Raw genomic sequence first — 11,425 nt, 5'->3', positions numbered from 1 at the left:
CCGGCTTCACTGCCCGATTCCCTACGGCCCATGCTCGAGTCGCACTACGCCTGCCGATTGGCTCCCGCTGTGTACTGGGAGCCGAGTGTTCCCAGAACACAACGGGGGGGGGGAGGTGACTGCCCGAGAATGTGTGGCCAGAAATGGGTGCAAATACCTGCCTTTAGACAAGTATCTGCACCCCCCTCCCACCTGAAAGGTGTCAAATGTGACACCGGAGGGGGGGAGGGTTCCGATCAGCGGTAGTTCCACTTTAGGGTGGAGCTTCGCTTTAAGTGGTTAAACTAAGATGCTGAAGCGTCTTTTTTAAAATGTATGGTCACACATTTGTCAGTATAATGATAAATAATTGCAGCGCTAAGTAAACATATAAACGTCAATGCAATAAAACAATCTTCGGCCTGGTTCACACCTATGCATTTTTTTGTGAAATTCAGTTTTGCACACTACAGTCCATTTAACATGGTTTCCTATGAATGTAGTGCACATCTGTGCATTTTATGGAAAGGGCCAGGGTTTTTTTCATTTTTTTCTATAGACTTTAATGGTTTAAAGATGTGTATTGAAAAAACGCAAAATGCACCTGCAATATGCAAACTGTAACCTGCACAAGTGTGAATCCGGCCTCAATAGATAATCACTGACTAGATGTAAAGATTCCCAGGATTCAAAACTTTACCATAGTAATTCTATTAAATAAAATAGAAAACATAATGAATTTATAAAAAATAAAATAAACACTGAGGTGTGATTGGTGTATAGGTGTGAACAAGACGGTAAAAATATATGTCTATTTTCCAAGGTAGAATTAAGGGTGTAACCTGACAAACTAAACACATCCTCTACACAGGCTGTTTGTTGATGAGGGAAGACTCTATTTAAGCAAGCACCTGGGAAGAGCTGCTGGCCAGTCATTATGGCTAGCTTCGCAGAGGAGGCAATGGATAACTACATGTATTCAGGGTATAACCCTTATTCCTACAGGTATATCAATCCCAAAACAAAGGGCATGAACTGGAGGCAAAAGAACTACATGACCAATTATGGTGACTCTGGGGAGTATTATGACAACTATCAAAGGGCCCAGTTAAAGGCAATTTTGTCTCAGGTGAACCCCAACCTCACCCCAAGGCTGAGGAAGGCAAACACCAGAGATGTGGGGATTCAAGTGAACCCCAGACAGGATGCATCTGTTCAGTGCTCATTGGGTCCAAGAACTCTTCTCAGGAGGAGAAGTGGAAGTGGACCTGTGAGAACGCCTCAGCTAAGCCCTGAAGAAGTTCAAGGAAGTCAAGGAAGTCCTGCATCTCCAACCAAGACTGTGCGCTTCCCCAGAACCATTGCTGTGTATTCACCTGTGGTTGCTGGAAGACTTGCCACATTCCAGGAGGAAGAAGAAGAATCTGAAAATAAAGCTGAAGATGAGGTGACCAAGCAAGAAGCCACTGAGATTGAGAACAAAGAGGTCAGCAATATAGATGGTGGGACCAAAGAGGAGGCTTCAGAGGACAAAACTTCAGAGGACCAGCTGACTACTACTCCATCTCCTGGGCAGACAAGACTGAGATTCCAGGCAAGTAATTTGTCTCTGTAATAAGGCATCAGGCCTGTGCATTAAAAATGAGAAGGTAATTTGCATGACTTTCTACAGTATATTGCTTTGAATTGACACTTTGACATTAAAGTAGAACTATAGGCAAAACCTTTCATGTTGGATAGAGTAAGGGAGGGCTATAACTGCTGCTCACACTTTTTTTTTTTTTTTTTTTTTTCCCCTGCCATCTATGTCCCATTACAGAGATTTCTATTCACTTCCTGTCCCACAGCCAAACAGGAAGTGATAGGAAATCCTGCAAATTAAGGGAATCCTTTGGGGGTCCCCCAGGTCACCAGAACTAGTGTCCCCATTGGAAGATTTCTCTTTTCTGGGGACAAAAATTTGGTATTTTCTGTTTCCCTTTTGATAATAAACCAGGCAAATACTGAGTGAATCTCCTTTAATGGAGGCACAGACCACAATAAAAACTGACAGTTGTTCTAATCCCTCTCCACTCTGTCCAAAACAAAGTTTTTGCCTTTAGTTATACTTTAATGTCTAACTCTTACTATATGCTGCAAATTAGGTTTCAAGTTTATATATTGCCTCCCCTCCTCACCAACCTGCTAAAGACATTTTGAAATGCTGTGAGGCTGGGTTCACACTGGTGCAATGCAGGAAACCCTACGCATCCAGTGCGGGTTCCCACATTGCACCTGACTCAGGCAGTTCACACTGCTCTATGCTGGGAGTGTCAATACAAAGTTAATGACCTCCCCAGATAGGTTCATGTATTGAAGTGCAAACTGTCAATTCAGACAGGAATTGGATTTCATGTGATTCGATCCTGGTGCAGACAAAAAGGGGCCCTGCATGATTTTGGCCCGAATGCTATGCAAATTCAGCCATACAATCTGTATGGCTGAGTTTGCATTGCACAGACATCGCATGTGATCTGCACAGCAGTGCGAGTCGCATGCACTGATCAAGTCCCAACTCGGGAAACCTAAATTCTGCCTCGCAATGGGGCTGGGACTGCATTGCAAGGGTTAATTGCTAGTTCGTTTAGGGGGGGCAGAAATTTACCTGATCCTCTAATCACCTGGTAGATGGGACTCCCCCATGCACTAGCATCGGACTGTCCCTTAGTGCCCTCACTCCAGTGCAGGGATGTGGTTCCTCCATTGGTTTTGATGGCCGAGGACCTTAAAGCAGTGGTCATCAACCCTGTCCTCAGGGCCCACCAACAGGCCAGGTTTGCAAGATAACTGAAATGCATCACAGGTGATATCATTTGCTGCTCAGTGATTGCAGTATTCTAGTCTGCATCTCCCCAAGGTAATACATACAATCTGGCCTGTTGGTGGGCCCTGAGGACAAGGTTGATGACCACTGCCTTAAAGCGATGTTAAAGCATTGTTTTTTTTTTTTTTTTTAAATAAGTGTCATACTTTCCTGCTCTGTGTAGAGATTTTTGTACAGAGCAGCCCAGATCCTCCTCTTGGGTCCTATGCCAGCACTACTGGCTCTCTTCTCCCTGGTTGGGTGCCCCCACAGCAAGCTGCTTGCTCTGGGGCCACCCAAGCAAGTGTTTTTCTGAGACACAGCTGTGTCCATTTACACATGGAGTCGTGGCTTGGCCCTCCTGATTGGCTGGCGGTCAATCACAGCCAGCCAATCAGGAGTGCGAGTCTCGGGAGGCAGGGCCCCTGTGGACACTGTTGGATCGAGAGGGGGTTAAGGTAAGTCTTGGGGGGCCCTTTAATAAAATAATAAAATATATATATATATATATATATATCTATATATATCTATATATATCTATATATATCTATATATATATCTATATATATATCTATATATATCTATATATATCTATATATATCTATATATATCTATATATATCTATATATATCTATATATATCTATATATATCTATATATATCTATATATATCTATATATATCTATATATATCTATATATATCTATATATATATATATCTATATATATATATATCTATATATATATATATCTATATATATCTATATCTATATATATCTATATCTATATATATCTATATCTATATATATCTATATCTATATATATCTATATCTATATATATCTATATATATTTATATATATATATATATATTTATATTTATATATATATATTTATATTTATATATATATATATATATATCAATTTTAGTGCTGTCAAGCCTTTAAAATTTTTAATCGCATTAATGTCATAGTTAACTCACGATTAATCGCGCGATTAAGAAGGTTCACCCTTTAAAACATTTTTTTTTTTTTTTATAATATTAAATTGTGTTTTATTTTTTTACATTTTGATCACTTTTATTGCTGTCACAAGGAATGTAAACATCCCTTGTGACAGCAATAGGTGGTGACAGGTACTCTTTATGGAGGGATCGGGGGTCTAAAAGACCTCCGAGCCCTCCTTTGCACTTCAAAGTATTCAGATCGCCGAAAACGGCGATTCTGAATACTGTGTACTTTTTTAAATCCGGCGCCATTGGCAGCCGAGAAACCCGGAAGTGACGTCATGACGCCGCTTCCGTGGTTTCAATGCGGAGACTGAATCAAAGCCGCTTACGGCTTAGTGTCAGTCTCCAACCTGGACACAGAAGGCGGCGGATCTAGGATCGGGTCTCCCGGTGGGACGGGAGGCCCGGTCAGAGCGGCGGGAGGGGGGGGATGTCCCCTCCCGCTCCTCCGGCATAACAACCGAGCGGCTTTTAGCCGCATCGGTTGTTATGTTTGGATAGCCGATCGCCCGCTCTAAACAACGGTACCGGGATGATGCCTGCGGCTGCAGGCATCATCCCGGTATAACCCCCGAACGCCGCCTCGTTAATCGCGCGATAAAAAAATTGACGGCGTTAACATGGGTTTGCGTTAACGCCGTTAATAGCGCGTTTAACTGACAGCACATATATATATTTACAAAAAAAAGGGGGTTGCCATCGGGGACCGCTGGGCCCTTTAATAAAAAATAAACCTCTGGGCCCTTTAATTATATATAAAATATATAAAAAGTAAAAATATATATATATTTTTTTTTATAAAAAAAAAGGGGGGGGGGGGGTTCCGCCTGGGGCCAAGGTGGCCACCGGGCCCCTGGGGACCTCCGGACCTCTAAAAAAAAAAAAAATTGGCGCTTTAATAAAAAATAAAATAAAAATATATTAAATCCTGTAGCCCTAAACAAGCAGTTAATCCTTGCTGTGTGGGTGCAGTCCCAATACAAGGGTGAATTGTTGGGTTTCTTGGAGTTCATCTTTAAAATAAAACCATTCATTTGGGCATACCTTGGACCCAGTGGTGTCATCCCTGGGTTTCTTTCTTTTCTATGGAATGCAGGTAGATCATGGCTGATGGGAGGGGCCAGCAAGCTGCTGTACATGGTGTCTTGAAAACCTCATGGCACCCAGCCTTGGTACTGCTGTCTTGATGCAAGAAGTGGGCTGGCTGGTCAGAAGTTGGTGAGATTTCAAAATGCCTTAATGGGAGGAAATAAGTGGCCATCCTTGTCTTTTTAATTGCCTCTGGCGGTTTAATGTCAGAAGGTACCTCCAGTGAATCGACCTAATCCCTGAACCTGTCTGCAATAAAGGGACGAGCTTTGATGGGTACTTGCTCTCAGTGCCGGGACAAAGTCATCCAGCGCCCAGGGCAAAGATGCCAAACCATGCCCCCCCCTTTCCCTTAGGGTTAGGGTCAGGGTGCCCCCCATCCCTGCAATAAAGCATTGTGCCAGGGGCAGCCTCCCCTCCTGCCTACCCCTTGTCCCGGCCCTGCTTGCTCTAGTACTCATGTCTTAGACACAAAAGCTGCCAGGTAAACCCACTATAATGCAAGGATTTTTGTCAATTTCTAATCCTTTATTGTCTGTTTAGGAGATGGAAAGGCATTGTCACGACCTTTCTATGTTACTAACTGAATGTGAGTGAGCTTCGTTTTACTGTAAACACTTTGTAATTGATGTTCAGCTTTCAAGACCCTACCAAAATGTCAAACCATTCCTGGTCAACGGCTTCTAAAGGCTTCTGGTCTTGGGAGTTTCCAGAAAGTTGGAGGTCTGTAGGGTTTTTGTTCCCAGATCTGAATATTAAAAGCCATATTTTTTTATCGTTTTCAACTTTTTAGTTCCTGGAGCAGAAGTATGGCTACTACCACTGTAAAGACTGCAACATTCGCTGGGAAAGTGCCTATGTTTGGTGTGTTCAGGGCACCAATAAGGTAGGTGCATTTAGTCTGTTGTGATTTTGATTTGGCATAAGCCATTGATTCATTGACTTTGTACTGCTTGATTTGTTTGCAGGTGTACTTCAAACAATTCTGCAGGACATGTCAGAAATCATTTAATCCGTATCGAGTGGAAGACATTATGTGTCAAGTAAGTGTTTTCAGCCTGGAATATAAATGCTCTTGTGTCTATTTAGTCTTCTGATGGACCAAGCCCCCTGATGTGCATATTTTATCTATAAAGGAAAATGCAGTACAACCTAATTAGTATTTTTGGGAGTTGAAGTGGTGTGGGTTCACACTGCTGTCTCAGCCAATGAGGGTCCCCATACAGCCACAACTATCGCGAACATCGCTGGATTGCAGGGAGCTCGGGTAAGGATTGGGGGAGCTGTTGCAGTTTTACCTTCATGCATAGAATGCATGAAACTTTGTGCCTTTTAGAACCACCTTAAAAAGGAAGAAAACCCTCATGTCCAAAAAAAAGACAACCTGCAAGACAAAGGCATAAAAAGCTAGTATACATAGCATACTAGCTCATTATGAATTGCTTACCTGAGATCAAAGCCTCCTCCAATGCCGCTATGATACCCGGTGTGACTTCTGGGTATCACTGTTCCGGCGCTGTGACTGGCCGAAGCAGCGATGACATCACTCCCAGGCATGGGAGCCGCCACTAACTGCATAATGCTGTTGGTAGCGGCATGCTCCATGTGCCTGATGTCTACGGCGCATTCGCTGTAGACATCGGTGGCGCTATTTTTTGCAAATACCTCCTAAACCTTTTAGGTTTGGGAGAGATTTCTTGCGCCTACAGGTAAGCATTAATCTAAGCTTAACTGTAGGTTAAAGTGGTTGTAAAGGGTTTACAACCACTTTAATATATAGTATAGGCTAGGGGGATTTGATTTAAATCAAGTTGCTTTAAATCAGAATTTAAATCCCTATTAAAATGGCTTGATTTAAATCATAATTTTTAAAGAGAAACTGTCATCTCTGTCCCTGAGCAGCTCCTCTTCTGACCTGCTGTTGACTCACCGAAAGTCCCATTCACTTTAATGGGAGGGCTGATGCGGCAGTACCTCAACAATGTGAGGAACGTGGTAGCAGCAGATGAGTGGATGTCCGCTAACAGGCGCTGACATGATGGATCTGAAATGACAGGTGCTCTTTAAATGTAAGGACTTATTCTTGCTGGTAGAATATTTAATATTTGCAAACCTGAAGATTTCCTATTTAGAATAAGCTGTCGAGTTAGTGAAACGGTGATATCAGAACCAATTCAGTTTGTAGTGTACATAGATTTGCAAAACAATGGGATAAAGGAATATTCCTAAACTTGGTTCTCAAGTTACGGTGAAATTGTGAGCATGAACTACATTAATGATTCAGTCTTGGCTTGCAGAGCTTGGATTCATTTACTGAGTTTATCAAAAGTGTTAATATTGCAGAATATACAGCCTCATGCTATGTAACCAAGCTCAAAATTTCATGATGAATAAACTAAATTATTAATGTATCTTAAATGGGAAAACTATCTTTAGATAGAATTTTTTTTTTTTTTTTTCCCCTTACAAAAACATTTTATTAAAACATTGATTTATATCCACCCGGAGTATAGGTGACACAAGAAGTTGTATGCTAGGAGTGCTTAAGCAGCAAACTGTGTGTGTGTATTGACTGCCTTGGGACAACAATGGCTGTTACATAGTATGGAGAATATGAACACTGATAATTACCTACTATATCCTTTTACAGAGCTGTAAACAAACCCGATGTGTGTGTCCCGTGAAGCAGCGCCATGTAGACCCGAAGAGGCCCCATCGCCAAGACTTGTGTGGGAGATGCAAGGGCAAGAGGCTCTCGTGTGATAGCACCTTCAGTTTCAAGTATATAATTTAATCGGTCTTGTGTATACTCCTACTAACCTGTTCTTTGGCTGGAAGAGTGCATTTTTTTTTTTTTCTGGAGTAACCGAATACAGATTATTATAATAACTGTCAAAGCACTTCCATCCGTATAATGAATAAAATCAACAGGTTATGAAGAAAACTATTTCAGTTGAACTTTTTGTGCATTGAATTTCCTTCTTAAATGGCTTGAGAAGTTGATCTTGAAACCGAACTAGTGAAAAAAAACTACAAGTGAAGGGTCAGACCTGGTCAGGTTTTTGCTTTCTGCTTGGGGGGGGGGGGGGAGAGAGAGAGTCACTCCATATGTGCTGTGGGTGACAACTGTCAATGGTACAGACAGTAGTAGCGACTCGTTCCTACAGTTTTTGTAGGAAAAGGAGAATGGAAGTCTTTCAATTGGGACCACTGATCTCTAGACCACTTTCCCTCAATTTTCAGAAATTATCCAATTGAAGTGACCTGGTTTTAACACATTCTGACTTATCTAAAACAAACTCTTTTGCTGTGGATGCTTCACTTTTCTAATGTGATGAGTTTGAACCACTGCGGATGGTATAGGGCAGCGATGGCGAACCTTGGCACCCCAGATGTTTTGGAAATACATTTCCCATGATGCTCATTCACTCTGCAGTGTAGCTGAGCATCATGGGAAATGTAGTTCCAAAACATCTGGGGTGCCGAGGTTCGCCATCACTGGTATAGGTGAACTCGGACAGGGACACCGCTACTAAACCTTTCCCCATTCCCCATAGGTTATTGCATGTGATGCTGTTGGATTTTTGCCTGCTGTCTAAAGTTGGTTATCGCATGGACAGGGCAGGAAATGGCCGCATTACCCACACAATGCTGACAGAGGGTTATTCCCATTTTAAAAGGGGGGGGGGAAACTAGAGTTGGCTGATATTGGTTAGTATGAGGTGAGGACTGAAACACAACTGGCATTGCTAGCGTTCTGAAAATGCTAGTTGCTTGACAATCACGCTGACCCTTTGCTTTAATACGAGTGATAGTTGGGTGCCAACACGGGCAAATCAGGAAATTGGTTATTTAAGAACTCCTTGTCTGCATGTGGAGTACTGAAAGCAGAGGGTCATAAGACAGCCAACCAGAATTTACAGGTTGGCAGTAAGGGCCACATTTGTTGCATGACAGGTTCACTTTGAGTGAAAACCACCCAAGTTGGGGCATGTCAGAGCTTTTCCTAGTTCCTCAGATCCCAGCCCTAAATTTTAGTTTCAAGTTGTAAATCTATCAAAAGCTATACAAACAAGTGAGAAATCTGATACAGAAGCAAGGTGTGCTAGGGTTACCAATTGGTAGGTTGCATGTGTATTGAATCACTGCAGTCCCATATAAGAAGTAATATTGCATATATGCAAAACTATGTAAATTGTAGGAAGCTCCTTTCCCATGAGGTTGATGGCTCAAAGCCAGCTTCAGACCACTATTGCAGTAAGGTACAGTACTGTAGCACCCTAACTTACTATGGCAACATATTCTGTTGCAGCACATTACAATAGGGTCATGTCCAGTTTGCTGGCAGCCCATACAAAATGACCCACTGAAGGTGTAAAGGAGCCCCAAAATTTGCAGTTCCCTTTAATGAAGCCTGTAGAATACAAAATAAAAAATTCACTGTTAAATTCTATATAGCAAATTCATACTGCCTTTTGCTTGTTTGGCCCTTTGGGTATGTACTTCCCACTGGACACCAACAGTGGGATATAATTACTGTCACTGACACCAATGATGGGTTACTATTCCTCCAACTGATGCCAATCCTAGGGCACTATGCCTCCTTACTACTGACCCCAGGTGCCATAGATGGTTTTACTCCCACTGATCACCAAGCTTAAGGCATCGTTTACCTCCACTGATGCAGCCTGAGGAACAGTAAACTGACCTATTTAGCAATTTTGGAGATCCCCGGTATTACACTATTTAGCACCAACAGTCTATGCAGTGCTCTACAATGTAGGGGGGGGGGGGCAGCACAATTTCAGAACAGTTCAATACAGAAGGGCCCTGCTCTTAGAGCTTACATTCTAAAGGGAGGGGGGAGTGGTACAAAAGGTAATGGCTGCAGAAAAATTTGATGGCTGTGTGTAAATATAGTAATGGCTGCAAACTTGCTACTGCATAGGAAGCTGTGCAATATTGTAGGAGTATCTATAGGCCAAAGCATCAGACACTGAACTGGGAGCCACACTAAAGCTGATCCCCCAGCGTTTAGTGAAGTCTAAATTAGGGGTGCACAATTGCCACTTTTTTTTTTGCAAGTACTTGCCGATCCCAATCGCCTAGAAAGAGTAGGTAGGGTGGCGGTTTGGGTGTTAAGGCAAGTAGAGGTGTAAGTGAGGGAGGGGTGGCAGTTGGGATGGAAAAAGCCGTGATCGCTGATGGGCGTGGGAGACATGGGGGCAGAGGTCACAGTTGGTGAAGGATGCAACACAGGGAAGGCACAGTACAGGTGTAACTGGGCAGAGCTTGGCCTCCCACCCCCTGTATTATATACATCCTGAACACAGGCAGTGCCCATTTTATTATCTATTAAACACACTTGGAGGAAGAGAAGGCTCATTATAGTACAATAGAGAAAAGGCCAGGAGAGAAAAGCCAGACACCAAGAGGACAGCTGTGCTACCAGAATGTGGGGCCCAAAAGTGCCGCCAGCGGGAAGTGACCCTGCGACTGCTCCGATTCCCAGCTGCAGGAGCAAAGGAGGCGGCGTCCAGCTCCTAAGCTGTCATCACTGGTATTGGCATTTTCAAGAGTATTGATACTCTCAAAAATGCCTAGTATACATCATTGGAGAGGTGGTCTGATGACCTCACTAATGCCAACTCTCCCAATCACAGGAAGCTTAGAATTTATTCACACAAAGCTCTGTAAAAGGCTAGCACCACTCAGTCTATTTTGTTCCCGGTGTGGAAAAGGCAGGGGGTGTGTCCAAGATGGCTGGCTGAGGACTTGTTCCTCTGAGCTCTACTGGAGACATATCCTGTGTGTTTTTTTTTTTTTTTTCCCCTTATGACTTTTTTACACTCCTGGCCAATGCTTTTAGGCTCTGCATGTCTCTCAGGACTTTGAGCCAGCTGCAGAGGTGTAACAAACTCTGCTTTCCTCTGGGCGTGGACAGCATATCTAGTCCTGTGGCCGTTCTTGCCACGTGCTACTCTAACATGGTCTCCCAGAGGAGACAGCTTCTCCTACTCAGCCTGGTATCCCGGAGGTCATGACTGCCATTACATCCTGCCAAGCTGCACTGACTAGTAAGATACAGGTGTGGGAAGAGACGTAGCGGAGGATACCTAATTTTATACAGCACACACAGCCACTCCATCTCTTAGGCTGCTTTCACACTGATCTGGTTTCTTCCATTTTGTGTTTTATAATAATAAAAAAAATGCATGACCACGAGAGCCTATGGAACTCTTAAGCCTCGTACACACGATTGGATATCTGATGGAATCAAATCCGATGGATTTTTTCATCCGATATCGGATGAAGCTGACTTTCATCAGTCTTGCCTACACACCATCAGTCAAAAATCCGATCGTGTCCAAACGCGGTGATGTAAAACACTACGACGAGCTGAAAAAAATTAAGTTCTTTGCTTCTGAGCATGTGTGGATTTTTGACCGATGGCGTTCCATACAGACGATCTGATTTTTCTATCGTTTTTGTATCCATAGGAAAAATATA

The 11,425-nt window shown here is 42.9% G+C and overlaps 1 protein-coding gene across 1 annotated transcript; it reads left to right on the top strand.

Annotated features, from left to right (window-relative positions):
• The first annotated feature begins 882 nt into the window (after window positions 1-882).
• Window positions 883-7,862, top strand: ZAR1 (zygote arrest 1). Its single transcript, XM_040334958.1, has 4 exons — window positions 883-1,573; window positions 5,709-5,801; window positions 5,884-5,958; window positions 7,566-7,862. The coding sequence occupies exons 1-4, from the start codon at window positions 917-919 to the stop codon at window positions 7,707-7,709; spliced, it is 969 nt and encodes a 322-aa protein (XP_040190892.1). The 5' UTR covers window positions 883-916; the 3' UTR covers window positions 7,710-7,862.
• The last annotated feature ends 3,563 nt before the right edge of the window (window positions 7,863-11,425 follow it).

The sequence above is a fragment of the Rana temporaria genome, chromosome 1 (genome assembly GCF_905171775.1).
Source record: "Rana temporaria chromosome 1, aRanTem1.1, whole genome shotgun sequence".
Lineage (NCBI taxonomy): Eukaryota > Metazoa > Chordata > Amphibia > Anura > Ranidae > Rana > Rana temporaria.
The sequence above is the reverse complement of the archived record's forward strand: the minus strand, read 5'-3'. Positions and strand labels throughout refer to the sequence as shown.